The 27,714-nt window shown below is 36.6% G+C and overlaps 1 protein-coding gene across 2 annotated transcripts in view; it reads right to left on the reverse strand.

Moving 5' to 3' along the window:
- LOC136032778 (condensin-2 complex subunit H2-like) overlaps window positions 1-27,714 on the reverse strand; it is an 86,988-nt gene that overhangs the window by 41,382 nt on the left and 17,892 nt on the right. For both annotated transcript variants that reach the window (XM_065713138.1, XM_065713139.1), the window contains 3 exons: window positions 10,910-11,091; window positions 5,173-5,309; window positions 980-1,172 (listed from right to left, as the gene is read on the reverse strand). In XM_065713138.1, the coding sequence (XP_065569210.1) occupies window positions 980-1,172; window positions 5,173-5,309; window positions 10,910-11,091 (512 nt within the window). The remainder of the gene's footprint in view (window positions 1-979; window positions 1,173-5,172; window positions 5,310-10,909; window positions 11,092-27,714) is intronic.

Here is a 27,714-nt window from a genome sequence, read left to right on the forward strand (position 1 = left end):
TGATTCTTAGAATTCTGCAATAGCTCATGCCATATGAGCTCTTGACTCTGGGCTCTTCCAACCTTGTCACAATTGCCATATAAGCTCTTAGCTCTTGTTTAACATGGTTCTCTATACACTGTTACTATTGTTAGCAAAAAAAATTGTCTGAAAATAAGAGAAAAATCAACTATATACGTCTAATTCAGTGCTAGTGTCACAAAAAGTTTTTATCAGCATTGCAAAGAACGAGCTTCCACGTCTTGTTACAAATACTATTTGGGTATAAGTTTCAAGTTGTTTAAAAGTAAAAATCTGTTGTCCCTTTTTAGGACTCAATTCCTGGTGACAAAATCTTATCTTTTTCATATTTATTTTTATCATTATTATGATTATGACATTTTTTGGATCGGGTGGATAATGACACTGCCAGAGGCGTATTTACCGGAAGTTTTTACTAACTTGAACAAAATGGATATCTTGAAGTTCTAGTTTGATACCACAGGGCGTTACGAGGGTGCCTAAATAGAGCAAAGGACCTGGAAGGAGTGGTGGTTAACCAAAATCACTTCTGCCCACAAAAATGGAACTACAGCTTTCAATTCTGTATTGAATGAGCCTCCTTTCATGTTTCTACAACGACCAAGTCCATACGAAGTAACCAGGGGAAAAAATGGCAGATACTTCTCTCTTTTTTAAGATGAGGTTAATGCATCCACTCTGAATCAGGAAAAAAGGATAAGGAGAAAACAAACAATGGCGGCAGAGCCATCTTATTGGTAAACAAGCTAAATTTTTGAAATCACTATGTAATAGTTCCATATACTCCTAGGTATACTGTTGGCAAAGAAAGGAGGGGAAAAACTGTCATCATTAACAGTAAAGACGATTATGGTTTCTTTTTAGGCCTATACTTAAATACTTTTGCCACATTGCTTTTTTTTCGATACTAGATCTCAGAAATTCATCATTAGGCATATGAAATTTATGAATAGCTTACCTGAAATCTTCCATATAGCCAATCATATCTCCAGATAGAGACATAAGAGGGGTTTTATTAGCTCCAGGAGCGTCACCTTCTGTAGCCGAACTTGTGTTTTGATTGGTTAGGTACCAGGGCGGCAACGTAATGAAAGGAAAACTACGAGCGTTTGCTCTCGCTTCTCTGGGGTCTAATCGACGCAGATTTTTACCTGCAATTCAAATAATGATAACTGCAAATGATAACACCGATTTAGCAGAAATAATGCATACAGGTGACAGGCCCATCACGCTCAAGAGTCCTGGAACTCCATCCTTTTCATAAGGGTCAAAGTAACCAATAGTTTAAGAAGTCCATTTGTCTTGGACTGGCTGGTATTGGGAGGCCCACAGAAGCGGATTTGTTACACTATACAAATAACTCGTTAAACTCATTTATTAAGAATGGATATAACTATTAATCAGGTCAGAAAATTTAATAGTATACAGTGTGTCCTATTCAATGAGATTAAGTTATTGCAGGGTGATAGATCTCAATATGCATCGATTTAAAGTTTTGAGATTAAGTTATTGCAGGGTGATAGATCTCAATATGCATCGATTTAAAGTTTTACACGTCATCTCTATTTTCCTAACTTGGGCTAAATCGATAAATTTCATATCTTTCACAAAATTGTCCTAGACGAACCAATGTTTTTTAATACTTTTCATTAATACGCCTCCTATAACAGAAAAAAGTATTAATCCAAAATTTGGAACTCTATTTTTTGAATAGAAAATTATTGGCTGAAAAGTACTACAAAATTAGTTTTTTACATTACAAGCTCAAACGGCAGTAGAAATAAAATAAGACGCAAACAAATAGTCACATATGGATTGTAGAAAGTCAATTACGTTACAATCAATTAATCCAGCGCGCAAGATAATCCTACGGTTCCACTACACTGGTGGTAGTCACACTGTTATAAGAAAATAAATCTTGAGTCTGGAAGATTCTGTAGTTTATTAAAATTCCGAACTTGTAATTGTTATTAAGATCAGAACAGCAAGTTAAAACAATCTAAAAAATAAAACTCTTTAAATAGGGCATTACACTTAACAACTAGCACGTTTTGTAGGTGATGAATTAAAAGACTCTCAAAATTTCTCAAAGAATGAGATTTATAACTAAAATGAGAAAAATCTGCATTCCTGCAACAAGTCAAGCTTAAAACCTGCAGAATTACTCCGAATAAATAAATCAAACCTCAAACGAACAGAAACTAAAACGAATAATCAGGTTAAATGTTCAAATAACAGATATTACTGTGAATAAATAAATAAACCTTAAAATAAACATAAATCAAAATGAAGAATCAAGTTTTTTCTTTTTACGCTTATCCTTTTATTCTCTTTGGCCTGTATGACTGAAGACCCATTATAAAAGGAAACCTTCCTTAATTTTCATGAAATTCAATTCAAAAAAGCATTGAAAGCGGCGGGTTACTTTTTTCCCAAGCAATGGATCTTTTTATATCTTTCTTTCAAAGCCTAAGATGTTCGCAAAATTGTGTTTTCGCTAAATATAAAATATTTTAAATATATATTTTTATATATTATATATTTATATATAAAATTATAATATATATATATATATATATATATATATATATGATATATATATATATATATATATATAGAAATATATATAGCAAGAATATATATATATATATATATATATATATATATATATATATATATATATATATTTATATACATATATAATATATAAGCCTGACCCTATATATATATATATATATATATATATATATATATATATATATTTATATACATATATAATATATAAGTATATAATATATATATATATATAATATATATATATATATATATATATATATATATATATATATATATATATATATATATATATAATATACATATATATATATATATATATATATATATATATATATATATATATATATATATATATATATATATATATATATATATATATATATATATATATATATATATATATATATATATATATATATATATATATATATATATATATATATATATATATATATATATATATATATATATATATATATATATATATATATATATATATATATATATATGAGAGAGAGAGAGAGGGAGAAAGAGAGAGAATGGTTTGTTACACAACTTTCGTAGCTTTTGGCTAATTTACAGTTGCAAAAATATTACATATTAAACATAGACGTATGAAAATAGCATAACATTACATGTTAAACATAGATAAACATAGACGTAAAAAATAGTACAAATGAATTACAATATCTGTTTATTCGTGTACGTATAGGTGTCAGTTTGAGTTTTTGTCTGGTTTTTCTGTTTTTTGGGGCATCTGCGGGGAGAATGACACGGTGGGTTGGGTTGGAAAGCAATGCTTTTCCAAATCTCATGATGAGATTGCTCAGTCGTTGCTCAAGGCACTGGATTTCAAGTTTATTGAGCGCTTCTTGGTAGGGAATTTCACTGCATCCCAGGATAATCCTAACTGCCCTTTTCCGCACTGACTCTAGCTCGTGTATTAAGTGAACAGTATGTAGTACAGAAGTTCCCCACACAGGACATGCATACTCCAATACTGGCCGCACATGGCAAAGGTAGGCGCGGAGGAGAATTTCGAGATCGCAAACGAAATCCCTTCTTTATCTCATTTTGCCTCCAATGCGTTCTTATCATTTGGACAGATAATTTGCCTTCAGTTATATATATATATATATATATATATATATATATATATATATATATATATATATATATATATATATATATATATATAATAATAATAAACAAAAAAAAAATACAGGGATAGTTTGACCACCTAAAAACGAAATATTCAATTTAAAATATAATTCTTTCTCTAGCTACAAAATAAAACGTTGTTTTCATTGAATTTTAAACTGCTCACGTTATTGAATAGTAAGTAAAGTAGAAGTACCCGTGGAAGTATTAGCCAAATTATAAAAATAGCAGTATAAAGACAACATGTATATAAAACAAAATATTGTATTTTCATGCTGATTCCACTTAGATAGATGTTTTTTTAAGTTTAAAGTGATATTCAATGAAGCACACTCAATGGAAAAACAAGAAAAAGGGTTGTTTCTGACAAGATAAAGGGTTGTTTCGTTTTCTCCTTCATTTGAATTATCGTGATGGATTTCGTTTCGCATGAAACCCCAAAATAAGCTAGTGACCCAGAGTTGTAGTGGAAGGGCGAGAAAATGTTCAACAGAAGTGCACCATTAATATAGATGCTGAAACAGGGGGAAAATAGATATGATTATTTATATTGGCAAAGTTATAGAGCTATAGTTCAAGTCTTCAAAGAAGGCAACGAAAAGCAAAAACTGGTATCGTTCAACTTACGAGCACATGGGAAAGCAGGGAGATCCGAACTGAATATACCACAAAAACCAGGGCATTAAAGAAAGAGAACAAAGATATTCTAGGTGGCTTTGAAACAAATCCGTTAAAGGAAGGTTTCGAAAAATGACCTCGGCGATGAGCCCAAAAACGACCCTTCATGAGCAAGAGTTCAACTGCACTCGGCTACACTGTAATATGTGCCGAAATTACTATTTTTCTGAAGAAAAATAGACCATATTCATAGAATTATTTCACCAACTAGCCCACAAGATGACGAGACAAAAGCAGAACATATTAGCATAAGATGAAATAAAAGTACAAATGCCACAGCAGAAAGTTGAAGAAGGAATATTTGCCAGTAAGAATTAGCATCGCAGGGAGAATGTAGTAGTATCGGGGTAATCCTAGGGCGAACTGGAATATATTATTCAGCATAACGATGTTGCCTTTTCATGATGTTTCTAATTTGATAAATGAAAATAATGTGCCTAAAACCTAAAGCGAATATTAATTTTTTACATATATTTATTTTTTATTTTAGTTTTAGTATTTTTTATCTTTTTAACTGACATTTACCAGTTAAATTATTAGTAAGTGATTGATTTTTTATTTTGATTCTTTTCAGTTTTTTTTTTGCATTCATTGCGTTTTTCATTTTTTTGTGTTTTTGTTTCCCTTACTTTGAAATCCAAATTCGACCCTTCGAGGCCTGTGATTGTAGTTTTTTTTTTAATAAATATCTAATATCTTATCTAATAGTTGTCTAAATGTGTCTCTTATATTTACTGCTCGTGTGTTTTCCGACTTCCCTTAGGAAATCTAGATCAAAGTCATCAGCATTTATTCCAAGTCGCTGCACCGCTTTTCTGTTCCTCTTCTGCCTTCCATCTGCATTCGTGTTCCCTTCTAGATTTCCACCGGTGCTAAAAAAAAGATGTCATTTTTATTCTAATGTAAGAACACAAAAAGAAATTCAGCAGAAATTTACTGAAAGAATAGCCATACTGCTAGCAGAGATTCAACAAGGCCAAAATGTGTCCCTAAGTACTAGAAACTTCTGTTTAGATATTCATTCCACATTACGAAGGAACTCCATAAAACATAATGCACAAGTTTGATGTAAGTAATCGTTGCTTGAATCAGCTACACTATGAGAATAGTAAGACCAAATATTGCTGTTGGACAAGAATGAAGAGAAAAGTGATACACAGGTCTTTCTCGGTTGTCATGAAACAATAAAGCACGGCTAGTAACTATATATGGAGCATCTAACCCAAACCCTAAGTCTTGAGGATGATATATTAAAGAACCAGAAGGCCGTACAATGTACGGTTCAAAAGATCACGCCTCAATGCTGCTTTATAGGTTTTGTCGCTTTATAAATGTTAAGGACGGAGGCTAAAATCAAAGACTGGAACTGAATCTTCAACAAGGCCACATATAAAGTTAAAAATATCGAAGTATGGGCGACAATACACCTCATAACAAAGATTTTTGAAGATCATTTATTCTATTACTAATGTTTATTTGCTAGCCAAGCCTAAAAGCATTCAACTTGTCGATTCTCTGTCAGGAAATTTAAATAGCAACCAGAAATCCACCATTAAGTTTTTATTGTTTTTTGGATGCCTTTAGGCTTGACTAGCAAATAAAACTTAGCAACAGAATAAAGCTTTGCCAGGTTACTAATACCAAATACGGCAACTTTTTACCAGTTTCGCTAGTAAGATTATGTTTTGACAGCCAGATTTTGAAGGAAACACCTGGCTAAACAATAAAAAGCATTAAAATGTGTTTCAGCGCCTCTAAGCCAAGTTTAACATAGGATTTAATAAGTCGTTTCTCGTCAAATCCAGCCTTGTTCGATTCAACACTATTTTGCCAACAGTAGTGGCGACGTTGAGACACCTAGCGCTTTAATTGTCCAATTTTGTTGACATTGTATGACAGGAAGAAAATCAAACGCTCAATTTTCCGATAATTAAAAATGAAATATCCCATGGCCCGAAACGTCAAACTCAAAACGAGCAGAATTTAACATGAGTTTTGCGCTTACTGAAAAAAAAGACCGTGGATTGTCAGTTTCATTGACATATAATGATGTTTATTCCTTAAGTTTTGATAATTTTTTTTGAAAATAAGAAAAGTGAAAACATTTAAAAATGTATTTTGTTTTCTCCAAAGCGCATATTATGTTCTGGTCTTAAGAAGGCATGGGGGTCATCAGCCCTACTCAATTTTTGCTTGTTTTCAGTTTCACTCGGCTATTCATTGTAACTTCTGTTCGTTTTGAGTTTCATATATTTATTTTCATCTTAATGCTCTTAGCCCCACAAGTAGTTGCAATAGAAGTAGTAGTAGCAGTAGCAAATGTAGCAGTAACAGTAGTATTAGCAGTAGTGTGCACATATTGCCTTTTAGTGAGATGATCTTCCCCTTTAAGTATTCTCTGAAAGTTTCAACTTAATACACAAATCAATTCTTGACATAAGCTATTTTGACAATATGCATGCACATAGCGTCTTTTGATTCAGTTCAAACCTCCCCTTAATAATGTAAATGGAGTAGTGTGGTAGTAGTAGTGGTGGTAGTTGTAGTAGTATTGGTAGTATGCAAATATTGTCTTTTTGATCATTTCCCTTATTATTTCCTGAATTTTCCAGATTAATGTACTCAATTATTCTTGTGTACCCTTTTAACAATCCGTATACACATGATGTGTTTCGGTTTAGTTCAACAGTCCCCTCAACATTCTCTGAAAGACTCACCTGAATACCCTTCGTCTTCTTGGAAAGTAAAGTTCAAACATGCATACCTTTCTCAATAACATATAATATGTGTAAACAATGAACGAATTGCCTAACTTACAACCCTTGTCCTGAGGACTGTGGGGAGGTTAACATCCTCAAAGATATAATTACTGGACCTTTCAACATTGCTGAACAAAATAGTGCTCTTAAAATTTCGATCGGATATGTTTTGGTAAATGATAGGCTTCGGGGGAGAGGGATCCCTCCATTAGTTTTGAGTCTTAAAAAGGGCATTAAAACTTCCAACTTCCAATCAAATGAGCTCCATCCGATCCCAAGTTTATGCGACTACTCGTTCCACAAAAACCTTACATGCCCCCGGCATAACTTACAATCCTTGCCAATAAGCTCTGGAGGATTGTCTTCACACTAAAGACATTATTATAGGACATTTGGACCATTAGTAACAAACTGGCTATCTCACGATTTCATTTGAATGCAATTGAATTTCTATGGGAAAAGCGGATATCAGGGAGGAAGGCTAGTTGCTCTCCATCATTTTTGACTCTTAAAAAGGAACTAGAACTATATATTTCGAATCAAATGAGCCTCTTCTAAAGTTCACACAACCACCCCTTCCATAAAAAACTTATATGCCCCTGGGGCATAATTTATAACCCTTATCCCCAAACTCTGTAGGATATCTTAATATCTTCTAATCTGTATATCTTAAAGGCCTTATTATATGGTCTTTGAACTATTTTCGAGCAAATGGCTATCTCAAAATTCTTATTGAATACACTTAAGGAAAACACAACGTAGGGGGGAAGAGGAAGAGGGTGACGCCGATCACCTGAACTCTTAAAAAGGGAACTAAAATATCTGATTTACAACCCAATGAGCCCCCTCCGGAGTTTATATGACTACGCTTTCCATAAAAACCTTGTATGCCCTCGGGGCATAACCTACATTCCTTGCGCTGAAGGCTGGGGGAGGGTGTCATCCTCAAATACATAGTTTCCAGACCTTTCAACTACGCTGAACAAAAAAGCTTTCTCAAAATTTTGATTAGATGTGTTTTGGGAATTGATGGGCTTGGGGGAGAGGGGTGCTGGTTGCCCCCCAATCAATTTTGACTTTTAGAGAACAGTCTTTTCAATTTTCAGTCGAATGAACCTTTTATGAAGTTTCTACGACAACAAATAACCATCGCAAAATTTCTATCAGATATATTGCAGAAAAATGCGAAATGTGTGTGAGAGGGTGTCCGCCCTCCGATCACTTTGAATCTTATAAGGGTACTAAAACTTCCGCTTATCAATCTAATGAGCCCTTTCCGAAGCTTAATTTCACTTTTTTTATATAAACTTTATAACCCTGAAGGCTGTGGGGAAGGTTGTCATCATCAAAGATATAATTTCCGGATCTTTTAACTATGCTGAACAAAATCTCTAAAATTTTCGATTGGATGAGTTTGGGGAAATAGTGGGTGTTGGAGGGGGGTTAATTGCCCTTTAATCACCTTCGACTATCAAAAGGGACACTAGCCTCTTCAATTTCCAATCGAACGACACTTTTTAGAAGTTTCTATGACAGAAATCGTCATCTCAAAATTTCTTACAGATGCATTTCACGAAAATACGGGGTGTGGGGGCGGGGGATCCGTCCCCTGATCACTTCGAATCTTTAAAAGAGTACTATAACTTGTGATTATCAATCAAATAAACCCCTCCGAAGTCTATACGACCACTCTTTCAATAAAAACTTTTTATGCGCCCAGGTCATAAATTACAACCCTTGCCCTGGGGGCTGTGGGGGATAGGTGGTATTCATCCTTAAAGACATAATTTCTGGATCTTTTGACAACACTGAACAAAAGGGCTATCTCGCAATTTTGATTGGATGTGTTTGGGAAAATGGTGGGCGTGGGAGGAGGGATAGTTGCCCTCTCATTAGTTTCAACTATCAAAAAAGGAACTAGCCCCTGCAATTTTCAATTAAATGAACCTTTTTAGAAGTTTCTACAACAACTAATGGCCATCCCAAAATTTGCACTTGAGACCCTCCAAAGTCTATACGATCACCCTTTTTATATAAACCTTAAATGCCGCCAGGGCATAACTTACAACCCTTGCCCTGAGGGCTGTGGGGAGGGGGAGGAGTTGTGATTCTCAAAGACTTTTCAACTATGTTGAATAAAATGGCTATTTCAAAATTTCGATTGTATGTGTCTGGGGAAATGGTGGGCATGGGAGGGGGGTTAGTTACCCTCTACTGACTTTCGACTATTAAAAGTGAGACTAGCCCCTTGAATTTCAAATCAAATGAGCTTTTTTAGAAGTTCCTACGACAACAAATGGTCATCTCAAAATTTTAATCAGATGCATTTCAGGAAAATACGAGGTGTGGATGAGATGTATCCACCCTCCAATCACTTTGAATCTTAAAAAGGGTACTAGAACTTCTGATTACCAATCAAATGATGCCCCTGTGAAGTTTATATGACACCTTTTCTACCAAACTTTATATGCCCCCAGTGTATAACTTACAACCCTCGCCCTGACGACTGCGGAGGGGTTGTCTTCCTCAAAGACACGATCTCGGAACTTTTAATTAAGCCGGACAAAATGGCTGTCTCAAAGTTTTGATTGCACGTATTTGGGGAAATGGTAGGCATGGAATGGGGATTAGTTGCCCTCTAATCACCTTTGACTATTAAAAAGGCACTAGCCCCTTCAGTTTCGCGTCGAATGATCCTTTTTAGAAGTTCCTACGACACCAAATGGCCATTTCAAAAATTTCTATTAAATGCATATTGGGAAAACACGAGGTGGCGGGGGAGATTCATCCTCCGATTACTCTGAATCCTAAAAAGGGCACTAGAACATCTGAATTCCAATCCAATGAGCCCCATCCGAATTTTATAGTATCACCCTTTCTATATAAACCTTAAATACCCCCAGTTTATAACTTAAAACCCTTGCCCTGAGAGCTATGAGGGGGTTGTCATCCGCAGAGACATAATTTCCAGACTTTTCAAATACGTTGAAAAAAATGGCTATCTCGAAATTTTCATTTGATGGGTTTGGGGAAATGGTGGGCATGATAGGGGTGTTAGTTGCCCTCCAGTTACTTTCGAAAAGGGCACTAGCCCTTTGAAATTCCCATCGAATGAGCTGTTTTCGAAGTTTCTACGACAAACCCCCCCCCCACACCAAAAAAAAATACATTGTTTCTACATTGATACAGTACTAGAGTAAATATGATAGAGTTGATAAAATGGTGCATATAAAATTATGGAGTACAATATTTATGGCTAGTATATTGCTTGTCCTTGTATTAGATTACATTGTTAATTGTGATTCAGAAAACTCTTATGGGTCCAAAAGTGACGTCGCAAGCTTTTCTTAGCAATTTCAGTTTATGATTATGCTTAAGATCGCTATTTTATATTCCATTAATGGGACTGAGGCAGAGGAATGGTATCACATGTGCCTTGTAAAATTTAGTAATTATTTAATTACTAAAGAGACGTTTCTCTTGGCTCCTTTTTCAGACATTCCCTCATTACTATTTTAAGTACAGATTACTATCTGATCACTTCAATCAAAATGTCGCCTTACGTTTGACTATGGCTTTTGCCTGAGTACTATCCTAAACCTCATGAACACCAAAGGACTGTGCTAAAACAAGGACCAAAGTCATGACTAACTTTAGTTTCCTATATTTGCAACTCCAAGGTACGAAAAAATAAATAAATACAGACTACTTACTTATAAACTCTCAGATCTTCACGGAATTTCTCAACAAGTTCAAGAAGTAACTCGACCTTCTTTGAGTATGCATTTGCCATATTTTGTATAACATATGAGGCTTTCGAAAAGTCTATTGTAGTTTCAACACCATCAATTTTCACTTGGACTTTTGAAATAATGTCTACATATTCGTCTAAAATCTACGAAAAATAAGAGTCAACGAAATTTTTCGCATTATATTTGAACCAAATAGAAAAACAAGTACCAGGGTATGGGCAGTTGCCCCCATAGAAGACCTAAATAAACAAAATAATAAATAAAATGTTGTAATTCTCAGAAAAATAATATACCCCCCTCCCTCCAAGAAAAGTTTATTAAAAATCCCCCCTCCCTGAGAAATATATAAAAGTATCTTTATACACAAAAAATTATCATAGGGCTTCATCGCACTGCTCAGCGTAATATTGACATTCCAAAAAACCATATTTGATTTATATATATATTTATTATAATTTTAGATTGTTATAAAGTTTTCCCAGGAGTTTTTATTTAGGAACAAGTGAATTAATTATTTTACGTTTATAAGACGGCAAAACTACTACTAAGAAACAGAAGCACCCTTTTGGCTCAAAGTTCACGCCTTGATCAGATGGTTCATTTTTTCTCTCAATTTTTCTCTCTTTATTTGTAATTGAGAACCTTATTATTGATTTAATTTTATAAAAAGAAAAGAATTACTGTACGAGTCTATTTTGTTTTTAGAACAGAAAGGTTAATAAAAACGAATGTTGGAAAAACTGATGGAATTTTCAAAGACATGCATATTTACTTCTCTAATGAAGACCCTTCTCCCTTAATCGGAAGGTGCCAAAAACGATCCCATTAAGGGAATAAAGTGAAGAGTGCAGCAAAAGCTATGACCTAGAAAAGAACGAACAACGTCCCATAGGGACTGGGAATTTCAATCCTCTTTTGAAAATCCAAAGAAAAACTGTATGGTTAGAAAACAATTACCATTCAAAGCTGAAACAGGAATGTTAATTATTATTTCGGATAACTTTAATGGTGAAAGTGTATTGTGAATATTTTTTTGAAAATTTCATAGAAGACCTTGAAAACTCCCCAAAAATGGCCTCGGTTTTAAATGAAAAAAGTAATTATGGAATCACAATGGTCGTAAACCATGTTGACAGAAGAGCAGCACCAAAAATGGGCCCAGTGACCAAAAGAGTAGTACGCTATTAGTTACTCCGGATGGAGCCCAACCCTTTCGGTCCCCGGTACCGGCACTTTTTTTAAGACCAAACAGAATGGGGACTCCCCTAATGCTGCGATCTACACAACCAAAGACATAGATGGCATTATTATTAACTACACTTATAGATAGTGACATGTTTTATTTTTCAACGACGCATTTTTTAGCTTCTACGCAGTTTTCCATTGATTTTAAGAAATTCATGTCTGGTGTATGAATCGAATGTGAGACCCATGATTTCCAATGGTAAAAAACGACACATTGCTCAACTGAGCCAACTTGTCATTGATGATACTATCAATATATTGTTTTTGGACACTAGCGAAATGTGGAGTTGGACATATGGTAAATACTATCGTAAACTGTTTCCGGGCACCTTTTTTGGCATCACTCCATGAATTTGCATACCAGAGTGATTTGAGATGCTTGCTGGACAGCCAAATTCATTTGAAGGTTAATGACACTTGATTCAATCTCCAGAATTGTAATGACTACAACCGAGCAGGTACCCTTTTTGTAATATAATGGTCATGAGAACATCAAATTTTAATTAAAATTTCCATCGAATTTCTTACCCAGAAGGTACCAAAACGATCCCATGAAGGGAATAGAGTGAAGGTTGCCGCAAAAGCTGGCACCTGGAAAAGAACGAACAACGTCCCATATGGACTAGGAGTTTCGATCCCCTTTTAAAAATCCGAAGAAAAAACTGTCTGATGAGAAACTATTACCATTTAAAGCTGATCCAGGAATGTTAATTATTATTTCGGTTAACTTTAATGGTGAAAGTTTATTGCGAATATTTCTAAAAAAAATTTCAGAGAAGACCTTGAAAACTCCCCAAAAATGGCGTCGGTTTTAATGAAAAAAGTATCTATGGAATCACAATGGTCGTGAACCATATTCATAGAAGAGCAGCACTGAAAATGGACCCAGTGACCACGAGAGTAGTATGCTACTAGTTACTCCGGAAGGAGCCCAACACCTTCGGTCCCCGGTACCGACACTTTAAAAAAAACAGAATGGGGATTCCCCCAATGCTGCCATCTATTTAACCAAAGACATAGATGTTAGTATTGTTAGCTACAGTAATAGAAGGTGACGTGTTTTCTTTTTCAACGACACATTTTTTTTAGCTTCTACTATTTAATAGCTGATTTTATGAAATTTATGTCTGGTGTATGAATCGAGCCATGATTTTCTATGGTAAAAAAACGACACGTTACTCAACTGAGCCAACAAGTCATTGATGATACTTTTTTCTTAGAAAAACATTCTAGGCAATCAATGTATTGTTTTTGACACTAGCCAACTGTGAAGTTGGACATATTGTAAATACTATCAGTATATTGTTTCCAGGCACCTTTATTGGCACCACTCTATGAATTTGCATACCACAGTAATTTGAGATGCTTGCTGGACAGCTAAAATCATTTGAAGGTTAATGACACTTGATTCAATCTCCAAAATTGTAATGACTACAACCGGCCAGACATGCTTTTTGTAATGTAATGGTCCTGTGCACATCGTTTTTCCATTACCGGGCTTGCACAAGCGTTTGGGTCCCCACAAATCAATCCAGGGCCCCAATGACTCCCCTCCCTCTAAACTTTTTGCCCACCCCCCCATCAATTTTTCTTACACTTCAAAGTTTTATTAAAGTCTTAAAATCACATTCAATATACTTATAACAGAAAAAATTCAGGTATGATATTTTAAATATAAAATGAAGGTGACATAAATATGTCAGTCGTGATGTTTTTTATTCAAAAAATAATGTTTGTACTGACATTTTTTTTAATTTCTTTTCTTTTTTCATGTCTTCAAATCGCATTAAATATACTTACAAAAAATTCACTCGTAATATTTTAAAAATATAAAATGAAGCGGTGGGAGGAATGCTATGGGCCATGACCACAGAAGCTGGCAGCTCGTTTGAAACGAATGAAACCCGTGCAGATTCGCATTTGACGGTAAAGACTAGTCTTGATCTAGAAATGATGCAGTGCATTCCTAACGCTCCTCATGTGTCAGACACTCCTATTCTGAATCTTGACGTGTTCTTTCAAACTAATTAGTAAGGCTCTACTGCAGATCTCTCTGTGCATAATGATTCTGCCTTAGGTGCAAGCGAAACTAACATTCAGGATGAATCCGAGAACTTTTGTGAGCTAGGCATTACTGGTGCTGCATCTGCTTTTGAACTTAGTGGAATAAAAGAGAATGGGAATGCCTCTGCTAATGAAGGTAGTAGAATAGAAGAGAATGGGAATACCTCTGCTAACGAACTTAGTAGAATAGAAGAGAATGGGAATACCTCTGCTAAAAAACTTGGTGGAATAGAGGAAAATGACAGTGCGTCTGCTGGTGAACTTAGTGTAACAGAAGAAAGTCCTACTGCCCAGGGAAAGAAGAGGAAGAGAAGACCTTCCAGCTGGAAAAGATACATAGCAAAGAAGACGTTGAATGCTGGCATGAAACACATTAGTAGCAAAGGAAAGACTGTGCCAGAAAGGACTATGAAAGGGCCTTGCAAGTGCAAGATGAAGTGTTATGAAAGAATTCCGGAAGAGACTCGAATAGCCATTTTCAGGTCTTGCTGGGAATTGGGTGATATTAATAGACAAAGAGACTACATACTACAGCAACTTAGTCTAGCCAAAAAAACCGTTCTAGGATACGTAAGAGTGATAATGATAATCATGAAGAAGGAACAGAGGGACAGAACAGTGACACTGAGAAAGCAGAGAGGAGGGTGTTCTCAGTAGCGTATTCCTTGTGCATTAACGAGGAACCTGAGTTTTTCGTAAATACGCTAGGAAATTCTGAACAGATGGTGAAAACTACGTTGAAGAAAAAAAGTGCCTGGTACGGGAACTGCGAAAAAGGATGAAAGAGGTCAAAAAGAGGAATCCCGCAGATTCACCGATATGAGAGAACTTAAATCACGCAGGGAGCATATAAAACTTTTGAAAAAAGCCCCGAGCCATTACTGCAGAGCTAGATCTAAATCTCAGTATCTGGAAGATGGGATCAAGAGTCATGCTCAGCTTTATAGACTTTAGCGAGAGTGGTGCCCGGAAAACAATAGACAAGCTGCAAGATCCGACAAATACAGAGAAATTTTTCAGCATGAGTTCAATCTCAGGACCAATTTGACAAGTTTGTTTCGATGGAAAATGCTGGCACTCAGATGAAAGAACAGTTAACTATACAGCACAGTGAGCACATCAGAAATAAGGAAGAAAGTAGAAAGTTTATGGCAGAGGAACAAGAGAGAGGAAAGATGGACCCTGAAAGGATTATCATAACGTGCTTTGACTTGCAAAAGGTCCTGCAGTGTCTGCGTGGAGGAGTTTCTTCTTATTACTATAAGTCGAAACTAGTCTGTTACAACCTCAGTATCTATAACTGCAATACTCGCGAAGGAAACTGCTACATGTGGCATGCAGGCACTGCTAAAAGAGGCTCGTCAAAAATTGGGAGTTATGTTTACAGCTTTATTGTGAGCAAGGTAGAGAAAGGAGCAAAGGAATTCATTTTCATAAGTGACAATTGCGAAGGCAAAACAAGAACAAGGACCATGTTTCCCCTTTATTTACCCTGTGTCAGTAAATTTAAGTTAGTAATTACTCACATGTATCTTGAAACCGGGCACATGCAAAATACAAACGATTCGGTCCATGCTGTCATCGAGAGATTTGCTAAGAACCAAACAGTGTATGTGCCTTCTCTGTGGTTTCAGATTGCAAAAAGTGCATGTTTGAAGAGTCCTTACAAAGTAAAGGAAATGGGAATGTCTTATTTCTATGATCTTGATAAGCTATGTGGAGACACATTTTTCACTTTGTCATACTTTGAATATGAATTAAAATAATATATGGTGAAATATTTGATATAATACGGACATAGGATGGACTGTGCCTTCCTTCAGCAGGGCTTCTCAGATCAGTAGCTATCCTATGTCCAAAAATGGGACTTAGGATTGTCTCGTTCTGATGTAGATAATATGACTACCTTCCTATATCCAGTTTTTTCGACGTCTTCCTATATCCAGTTTTTTCGACGTCCTGACCTAAGTAGGTCAAAAATACCATCACTAATACATAGCCAATACGAAAGAAACTCTACAGTTCGGTTGTTCCCCTATAGCCTCTTTTTGAAGTACTGGAAAAATAATCTTAAAAACTTCAAATAGTTCTCTTGAAAAGTAGCGGTTTTGGACATAGGAGAGTTTGATTCGTAGCACATTTGGAAGTAGGATAGTTTGAATCGACGCCCATTTGGAGGTGGGATAGTTTCATTCCAGTGTAGCGGTATGTGCACATAATAGAGTTATCGTAGCATTGAATGCTGACAAAGACAAATATTTGAACTGAGAAACAAGCACTAGTGGTGACAGTGCTTCCACTTTGTTTTTCTGAAAATCAGTAACGACTCCAAAAAAGTCGGGAGATTTTTTTTTAAGTCGGGAAAGAAATCAGGAGGTTTTAAACAGCAGTTTTGTCTCACATACCAGTTGTATTGGTGGTAAAAATGTCAGTAATAGAGAGACAGAACAAAGTAGAATCGAAAATATGTTTTGGAGTCTTAAGTCCGGTCTTCACCTCTCGGAGCTTCCGGAATCTGGGCTTCCAGATTATTCTTTGACGTGAACCGGTCCGAAAGTATATCAAAATCATCCGGAAAAAAGGGGCTTTTGAACTTCCAGATTTCCTGAATTTTGAAGTATCGCAGATGAAATTCAAAAAAAAATCTCGAAAATCTGGGAACCCAGATTCCGGAAGGAGAAGACTTATTATTACTCCAAAATCAGCTATCAACAAGGAACAATGTTTCTTTTATACAAAACTTATGCAAACTAAATGGTTTTATTGAAAGTCATCTAAAACTACTTGTTCACATAATTAGAACTAGAATTACGAATACGAGTAACAGAACTCAGGCAGAATTTTCACTATATCACACTGCAGCTAAAACTATTTGAGCACATAACTTGAACTAGAATTATGAATACGAATCACAGTCAGAATTTTCACTAGATCACACTGCAGCTAATCTTGATCATCAACGGTATTGTTTGCTCTTTCTGGGGCCAGACGAGCTCGCGCTAAAGAAGCCGATTTCAAGATAGCGGCACTAGCTTCATTAGCGGTTGCGGAAGCAACTACGCCTTTCAGTAACTGCCTCATGCTCCCATTTACGACCAGAGACTGAGGTGTCACCTTAAGCCTACTCATGCCAAGTTTAGTCTGAAGCGTTGAACTAATCGTAACTGTCGACAGGCAGTTAGGTTTGTCTGTTTTGACGTCCTTCAAAGTACTAAACAGTCTCTCCGCTTTTACGTTCGAAAACGGTAGAGCGTACAGGTACTCAACGACAAGTTTCAGGTTACCAAACTTTGGTTTGCCGTTAGAGTATTTCTGGGCAAATATAAGCTTCCAGTAGTCAGTTACTGAGAGCAAACTAGCATCCTCGCCATTTGGCTGTCTTACAGAGCTCTGCTCTCTCCACTCTCTGTCTATCAGACTTTTGGACCAGGAGGGTAAGCTATATTTCGCCAAAAATGGTGCCAGGCTAGGAGGATTCAGATCCTGACCCTGAACAGGGTCAAGTAGTTCTGAGAAGGCGAAAATGTCCGAGTCGAACGAGAAGCGGTTTTTAATCTGGACCACCACTTCCTTGATAAAATTCTCTCGCGGTAGAATAAACCTTGTCAACTTCGTCGGGATTGGCATTTCGTCCATATAGTCTTATATACATGACAAAAGTACAGCACGTGTCCACTGCAATGCGCTCTGACTATAAATCTCACTATCAACACTCCTGACTTGCAGGGTTCTCTCAAAATATAACATAAAAAGACCAAAGGTTTCGATGAGATCCCATAAATTTTATATTTGATCCAGACAATTGCGTCTTGTAGATCCGGTCTTCGCCAGACTCCTTGAATATCTGTACTATTTAACATTTGACCAATGACTGGTCTTCCGAGAAAACAAAGTTCAGGTTTGGATTCAGCATGTGGTTTTTACCCTATCTTTGATCAAAGCTTCCTGCCTTGCTTCTACCAAATATCCGTTTTAGGCCGGATTCCCGGTGAACTACTTGTCCAGAAAAAACTAAACCTCAAAATAAATTAAGTACATCCCCCTAATCTTATATCGAAACTCTAATCAACTTCAGATAAACTTTAAACTTAAAAAAAAAAAATCAGATTTTGGCCGATTCCGGGCGAACTATTTGCCCGGCGAGCCTTATTTGCTCTCCTTACCACTATATCAAACCTCTTATTAACTTTAAATTTTACTTTTTAAAATTTTCCGGTTTAGGCCTAGTTCCGGTTGAACTGTATGTCCGGGTAGAAAATAATTGTCATATATGGATTCAGTATATTTTCTTACCCCTAAACTGAACATTTAATCAACCATAAATAAAACTTTTAATTTTTTTTCCGGATTTGGCCGGATTCCGGGCAAACTAGTCGTCCGGGTAGTTGACGATTGTCATATACAAATTCAGCACGTCTTCTTACCTTTTTAATCGAACCTTTAATCAACTTCAAATAAAACTTTTACTTTTAACAAATTTTCCGATTTTGGCCGGATTCCGGACGAGCTAATTGTCCGGTGAGAAAATAAGTTTCAGATATGGATTCAGCATGTCCTATATGGACTATCTCATTGGCTTTTTAAAACATTTGTTTCGTTCCTTATTTTGAAACCCCTCCCCCACCCCTAGATATGGTGCTACAGGGTTCATCTACGAATTTGGCCTGTAATTTGACCCAATTGATCCTAATACCAAATTTGAAGAAAATATCTCTACCACATCGAAGGGTTATCGTGCTAACAGACGGACGGACGGACAACTTTTGCGATGTCATATATATCCCTCCACTTACGTGTTGGGATCCCAAAAACCATAACAGTTCGCTTTGGGGCTCAAATTGAAAAAAAAAATTATTGGTTCTCTCCGTGCGTTAAAATCCATTTTCTTGAATAAGTAAGGAACTAATATTTTACTGTTTACTAAGGTAATTTTGTTTTATCTTCCTTTTGTTTATATTTTTCTTAAGGAGAGAGCTGTTAGTTAAAACGACTAATATTTTGGAAAGTTTGAACATTGGAAGTTTAAGGTGGTTTGAATCATTAATATTCTTCAGGAGTATAGGCCTATAGTTATCAGAAGTATTTCTTATGAGCGCAAATGGGCGGTAGGCCACAAACCCTAGACAAAATTCACGCCACAAAAGGTAAGCCGTCACTTTAACACAACTGATGAAAACAAGACTCATTATAACACTTGTTCTAACAATGTTTCTAATTTTAACAGCTGTCTAGCCTTGGAACTTGGAGAGTAGGCTACCTACAGACAATGATTTATTTAATTTTGGCCCACTTGTTAATTCCAGCAGAGTTATACAAAACAATCTAAAAGGAATGATATGAAACACAACAAGAGCTAGTAGCTCGTATGGCACTTGCAAGGCTGGTTCAGAAAATGAAATACAGAAATCGCTTTTCGTTCTGATCATTTGAAACCAAAACCCTTGAGATAAAAATGACCATGAACTTGGAAATCACGAGAATGTATCGTTTTGTAAAAAGTATTTTATTTTTGGATTTGGCTGTAATGATGCGTACTTTTCAGTAAATGATTTATCCAGAGTATCTGTTTTTTATTCCCACAAAGTTACAACCCGGTCTCTCCAGTCTAAGCCGGTCACGTATCCTCCCCCCACCCCAAATAGTTGTCGGATCCGGTCCGGACATGAAAAAGATCACCAGAGACATGTCCTCTGTTCAATTATTAAATTTCACTCGAATCTGATCACCCGTTCCAAATTTACGCATGACTCAATATTGCGGATTCCCCCTTCCTCCACTCCCTCTACGACTATCGGACCGATTAAATTTTTATTTACAAGTCAGTTTGATCGGGTCCCTGATACGCCGATCCCACCATTCTAACCGTTTTTCGAGATTTCCGGTCTCCCCAAAACAGAACAAAATAACACACTTTGAAGAGCAAAATAATACACTTTTAATGCACTTTGAACACTGTGACATGAAATTTAGACATATCGGCACTTTGAAAACAGATTTGTCCCTTTGAAAACAGATTTGGTATGGCTGGCTTTGGCCTATATCTTAAAATCCATCCTCCTATATTGTGAAGCAGAGCTAAATACCACTAGACAGTAGCGCCAAAACCTGGAAAAAGTGAGACACACTCGAACAGCAGCCACACCAGCACCACTAGCGATAGTGAACATCCCTACTGAAACTCAATTGGTCTTGCACCAGCTCTGGCTCCAATAACTTCATATTTTGAACAAAGCAAAAAAAAGATACGACCTCCCCAGTTTCCTCGACGTGTGCAGACCGCATATTACCTTTACTAGAAATTTCTGAACCCGCATGTTTGTCTGGCTTTAAATGTAGTGGGCGGCGCTATGAGTATGGCCCGTTTGCAAAGCAAGGAAAGCATAGTTCTTGACCCTACTCCCTAGTGTTATTTTGCTCTGTTGTGACTTGTGAAGCCGATTTCGCCGACACTCGAGATCATTATTTTGATATAGGCTAGAATAGTAGTCTGGCGAATACCGGATGTCTATAAGACCCGTAAGAATAGTGTATTCGAATTTGTACTATAGAATCCTTGAACTGGCAACAGGTTAAGAATTGGTTTCAAGTTAAAACATGTTATTTTGGTAAAGAAACAGATCATAGAAGCAGAAAAGCCGCCTACCCGCTAGGACAGGTCAGTAGCCTACTTTTTGGGTTTCCCACGTGCAGGGATGTATAATTGTCCAGTTCCAGTAAACTTGGTACTTACCCTAAAAAAAAATCCTGTCACGTAAGGTAAGCCACGTCCTTATTGTACACAAATTATCCAGTGGAAATGAACTATCTGAGTTGACTGATCAGATCAGATGAAGTTATGAACTGAGAATCAAATCAAATCAACCCTTTTTCGAACACAAAAATGGTCTCTCACGGGACAAGCTGCCGACTAGGTCATTAATTAGGGTCCGCAGTTGACTTCCGCGAATCAAACGCGTCCGGCGGCTTTGAATTTTAAAGCCGGCGGCCGCGTTTCAAAGTTTGAAATCCCCCTTTTACGGGCAACAAAGACATATTTTGCATTCTGCCAGACAATCAAGAAAGATCAGAAACTTCAAGTTGGACAGAGCTCAATTCAACAGAAATCGGGAGATTATCGGGAGGAAATTTCAGTCGGGAGATTTTCCAAAAAGTCGGGAGATCTCCCGATAAATCGGGAGGAGTGGAAGCACTGAGTGGTGAAACCATTGGATATGTATGTGAGCATTGTCATGACAGTGAGATATTAAAGGACTACCGACAAAATTGATCATTACAGATGGAGGATATACTAGAATATAATTTCCAGAGGTGGTAGTGCTTAAAGATATTGCATGCCTAAAACCAACAGTTGACAACGAGGGTCAACTTATTGCTCACAGCACGGGTAACACGTTACCCGCGTTACAACCCAAAAAGATGCGTACCCATATTTTATTCGATAAAAAATACATTTTTTAATGAATGTCTTTTCTGTTGAAGGACGTGAAAGGTGAACCTATGGATGATCATTTGCAGCTATAGTTGCCCTGAAAATGTCTTGGACAAATCAGCAAAAGATACTCTCGCTGGAGACCTATTTTGCGACAAAATCATACCAAAGTGTACAGATTCAGTTTCGAAAGCATTTCCAATGGCCCCGTCTTGCTCAAACCATTGTGAAGCTCTCACAGCCCGTCCCCGGCGTCCCAGCAATGCCCAGTACTTGTTCAGAGCAGCTATGTAGCGCTCCTTGTTGACTGCCTGGGATCGCCCGGTATCATCTTCGAGCCAAAAAGGCCCGATGATCCCGTGCTTGCTCATGGCCACCCAGGCAGTACATTTAACGGAGTGAAGCGGAAATAGCTGAAACTCTGGTGAATGGTCTTCCATAAACTGAATAATGTGTGGTCGTAATTTGAAATAAATAGCTTTTTAATCAAAACCATAATTGGAATTTCATGGGTAAGAATCTTTTTGGGTCACCCTAATCCTATCGCCAACTTTCAGGTATTAGCATTCAAGAGAAGGTAAAAAGAAGACAGGCGTACTGCTGTACCAATCTCAGCAAAAAATCTTGTCTCAGTGCCAAAACTGTTACCTGTGTAAAAATAATATGATAATAGACAGTCAAATCACCGCCAAAATAAAAAGGGCATTGGCAGATTATATCACCACGAAAATTGATGACAATTCAACGAAAAGCGAAGCATCAGTGAATGTTCCTAGTATCATCGACATTTTACCAACAGATACAGTCAATAAACCCAATAACGCCAATGATGAAACGTGTGATGCGATTGTAGCTGAAACCATTCTAAAAGAAATCATAACGAAGTATTTTATGGAATGGATTCAAAGCATTCGTTTTTTTAATGATGATATTCTACAACCTATTACTTCAATAAAAATATTTCATTGCATTATATTATTGTGTTTCCAATATTTTTAGGGGTATCCTTGTAACTCCAACGTTTACAATATTTTTTGAAAAGTCGGAAATACAAAAAATGTAATTTTCAGAAATAGACGGACAGACATACAAACGACACATACACACAGACAGAGGGAGCACAAAGAGGCACAGACACGGACAGAAAAAATACATAGAAACATAAAGAGATTGATAAAAAGACACATAGACACACAACCAGACAAAAAAGACACAGACACACAAAAAGATGTACAAAAAGACACACAGACAGACAGCAAAAAGGCACACACACAAAGACACGATCAGAGAGAAAAAAGAAACATGGTCTCACGGGCAGACACACAAAGACACAGTCAGGGAGAAAAAAGACACACAGACAGACAGACAAAAAGACAAAACACACCCGGACAGACAAACACACAGACAGACAGAAAAAGACAAATGGACACACAGAGAGACATACGAAAAGACACACACAGACAAACATACAAGAAGAACAACAGGTTTTGAAATTGGTTAAAAAAATAACAGTTTTATACCAAGGCTGTGTTTGAGGCCTGCCCTGTTTAAGGGGAATGTTTGATGTTATATGGTAGAAACAAGCTTGAATCAGGGAGTTTACCCTTAGAAACATTCACTGATTTTGACAATTAAAGGGATTTTTGACGGGTCAATATTAGAATTGGGTATGATATACTGGTAATAAGTTTGATATAGACAATTTGAAATAAACTGTATATAAATTGAACAGGTTATTAGAAAATAATTCTGTGAAGTGAATGTCTTTAGAAAGGGACCATACGACAATAGGTTGTTAAATAAAGGATTCGTCTTGCAATTGGCTTGGTTTAAGGAAATGTTTGACATTGCATGCTAGAGCATGAGGTTGACATAGACAATTTGAAATGATTTCTACGTAAATTTGACAGGTTATTAGCAAAGGGCTCTGTGAAGTGAATATTTTTTGGAAAGGGGCCACAAGACAATGTCTGACTTTTTTTACTCGCATTATCAACTACTTTGCTCAGATCCCTACTGCCGTCATCTAATAATTTAGTCATAGATGGCGCTGTTTTTATTTTCCTGTCTAAGTCTTACCATCTTTTTTCACTAAAGTTACAAAAGGCACCATAACCGATTGTTCACTTAGGTTACATTATGTTAACTGATTCTTAATTGGGTTCGTTTGGGATCAGTAAGTGTCCACGCAAGCTAATGACTAGTCAAATTTACGTATAAATCATTTCAAATCGCCTATGTCAACCTTATTTTCTAGCATGCAACGTCAAAAATTTCCTCAAGCCAATTGCAAGACAAATTCTTAATTTAAAATCCTATTGTCCTATGCTCCCATTCCGAAAATATTCATTTGGCACAATCATTTACAATAAACCAGTCAAATCTATAAAGAAACCATTTCAAATTGTCTAGGTCAGCCTCATTACCAGCATACCCTGCCCAATTATAACATGAACCTGTTAAAAATTCCATTAATTTTCAAAATCAGTGAAGGTTTCTCAGGGTACATTCCCTAATTCAAGCATGTTTCTAGCGTGTAACATTAGACTTCTCTCTAAAACAGGCTAGTTGCAAGACAAAGCCTTGCTTTAAAACCGTAACATTTTACCAATTTAACAACCTATTGTTCGTCTTGTCCGTCAGTCTGTGTGTGTCTTTTGTATGTCGATCTGTGTGTCTATGTGTAATTTTTTCTGTCTGTGCGTCTATGTGTCTTTTTGTCCATGTGTCTGTGTGTCTTTTTATATGTCTGTCTGTGTGTCTATGTGTCTTTTTGTCCATATGTCTGTGTGTCTTTTTCTCCCTCTGTCTGTGTACCTATGTGACATTTTTCTTTCTGTGTCTATGTGAATTGTTACCACACGGTAACAATTCTGGCACTGAGATAAGATATATTTTATGACATTGGTGCAACAGTACGCATGTCTTCTTTTTACCTTCCGTTGAATGCTAATACCTGAAAGATGGCTATAGGATTTATCAACAGGTAACGTGTTACCCGTACTATGAGCAAGCAGTTGATCCTCTTTGTCAACTATGACTTTTATGCGTGCAATATCTTTAAGCAGTGTCATCTCTAGATTTTTATTCTAGTATATCCACCCTCAGTAATGATAAATTTCTTCGGTAGTTCAAAGAAACTTAATCTTTCACTGTCACGACAATGCTCACATATTTTTTTTCAATTGTGTCACTATTAGTGCCTGTTTCGTAGTTCAAATAATTGTCTTTGTCAGCATTCAACTCTATTATGTGCACATACTTTCTTGAAGTATTTCATCCTCACTTTTTGATCATTGCTATTATTCTGTTTAATGATGGTATCTTTTGCTAAACTACCAATGATACTATTAACGTACTCTTGATTATTTGGACTATCTCATAAGGAATCCCGCAGTAAAGGAGGATATGCAAGAGTCCTCCACGCCATATCAGGTCAAATGCCTGACAGAAATCAACGAATAGTTGGTAGAGTTCTGCTTGAATTTTAGTCATAATAAAGAAAATTATTGTTAAACAGGGGCAACGATCGAAAAAAATGCAAGAGGGAAGTAGGCAGCATGCATTTTTCGAAATTTAGCCGAGAGACATTTTTTCTTTCATTTACATTCCTAAATAAAAAACCAAAATATTTACTAGATCCTAAACGTTAATTTTGAAATGGCAAAAATAGTATTTATGTTTCATTGTGAACAATAAAATTGCAATGTGAAGAGACCAAAGTAAAACCCCGTAACTTCTGCTGCTTATCTTCGGCTACTTAGGACAATATGCATTTGGCATCATGGCTGAGAGCCCAATACCTGACGCTTACTATCCGGTTTTGCTGACTAGCAGAATTGGCAGGCTACTGTAACACCGTTGAGAGATATTGATCGTGCTTGAACAAATTCGTCTTGATAATGCCATCACAAAGCTCCATATGGGACCAAAGTTGCACTTTTTGGTGGTATTTCTACAGTTAAAAGGTTGGGAAGCATAATAAAGGGTAATATAATTTCCATGATCGAAACCCCTTAACCACAGGTTTATAGTCCTTCCTCTTATATACTCGTCCTCCCAGTCCCCTTAATATTTGAAAACTAAATAAAAAAAGACATAACAGCTGTAATTCAATTTTATATTAACAGTTTAAGTTAATCAAGAAAGTAATTTTTCGAAAACTTGGGAAAATAGCTTGAAACGCTGATCTGTCTCTTATTCTATTCTTTAAACTTGCTCTTGATAAAAAAATTTATAAAAACAAGAGCTAAGAGCTCATATGGCACTTGTGACGAGGGCGGACGAGCCAAGAGCTCATATGATATGAGCTCTAGCAAAATTCTAAGAATCAATAGATTGCTTTAAAAGGAAAATCGGAGGCTTAATGCCGGTCGGGATTTAAAATAAGAACTCTGAGTCATGGGGTCCTTCTAAATATCAAAATTCATCAAGATCCGATCACCCACTCGTAAGTTATAAATACCTCATTTTTTCTACTTTTCCTCTCCCTTCAGCCCCCAGATGGTCTAATCAGGAAAAAACTTTTATCAAGTCAATTTGTGCAGCTCCCGGACACGCCTACCAATTTTCATCGTCCTAGCACGTCCAGAAGCACCAAAATCACCAAAACTCCCCAAAAGTGAGTGGATCCAGTACGATTACGTCAATCACGTATCTACGAAATTTGCTTATTCTACTCACCAAGTTTCATCCCGATTTCTCTACTCTAAGCGTTTTACAATATTTCCGGTTTCCCCCTACAACTCCCCCAAATGTCAACAGATCTGGTCGGGATTTGAAATAAATACTCAGAGACATGAGTTCCTTCTAAATATCAAATTTCATTAAGATCCGGTCACCCGTTCTTCAGTTAAAAATTCCACATTTTTTTATTTTTAAAAATCAACACCCACCAGCTCCTCCAAAGTGAACAGATCCGTTCCAATCATGTCAATCACGTATGTATAACTTGTGCTTATTCTTCCCATCAAGTTTCATCCTGATCTCTCCACTCTAAGCGTTTTCAAGATTTCTGTTCCTCCCCCCCTCCAGCCCCCCTAAGTCCCCAGATCCAATTCGAATTGAAAATGGGACATCTAAGACATAAGATCCTTCTATACATCAAGTTTCATTAATATCCGATCTCCCATTCGTAAAATAAAGATACCTCAATTTTCACATTTTCCAAGAATTCCGGTTTCCCCCTCCAACTCCTTCCAATGTCACCGGATCTGGTCGGGATTTAAAATAAGAGCTCTAAAGCACAAGATCCTTCTAAATATCAAATTTCATTAAAATCTGATCACCCGTTCGTAAGTTAAAAATACCTCATTTTTTCTAATTTCTCCGAAGTACTTATTCCCCCCCCCCCAAATCCAACAAAGAGGGTGGATTCAGTCCGGTTATGTCAGTCAAGTATCTTGGACATGTTTTTATTCCTCCCAACAAGTTTCATCCTAATCTCTCCGCTTTAAGTATTTTCCAAGAAGTCTCCCCCCATGACGCTGGAACCGGTCAGGATTTAAAATGAGAGATCTGAGTTACGAGGTCGTTCTAAATATGAAATTTCATTAAGATACGATCACTCCTTCGTAAGCTAAAAATACCTCATTTTTTCTCGTTTTTCAGAATTAACCCCCCCCCCCAGATCCCCCAAGTAGAGCGGATCCATTCCGGTTATGTCAATCACATATCTAGGACTTCTGCTTATTTTTCCCACCAAGTTTCATCCCGACCCTCCCCACTCTAAGTGTTTTCCAAGATTTTAGTTTCCCCCTCCAGCTCCCCCCAATGTCACCAAATCTGGTCGGGATTTAAAATAAGAGCTCTGAGACACGATATCCTTCCAAAAATCAAATCTCATTAAGATCCCATCACCCGTTCCTAAGTAAAAAATACTTCATTTTTTTTTATTTTTTCTGAATCCCCCCCACCCAAAAAAAGGTCAAATCGGGAAAACGACTATTTATAATTTAGTCTGGTCCTGTCCCTGATACGCCTGCCATACTTGTCATATTGTCCTAGCTTACTTGGAAGTGCTTACCTG

This window comes from Artemia franciscana, chromosome 11 (assembly GCF_032884065.1).
Source record: "Artemia franciscana chromosome 11, ASM3288406v1, whole genome shotgun sequence".
Taxonomy (NCBI): domain Eukaryota; kingdom Metazoa; phylum Arthropoda; class Branchiopoda; order Anostraca; family Artemiidae; genus Artemia; species Artemia franciscana.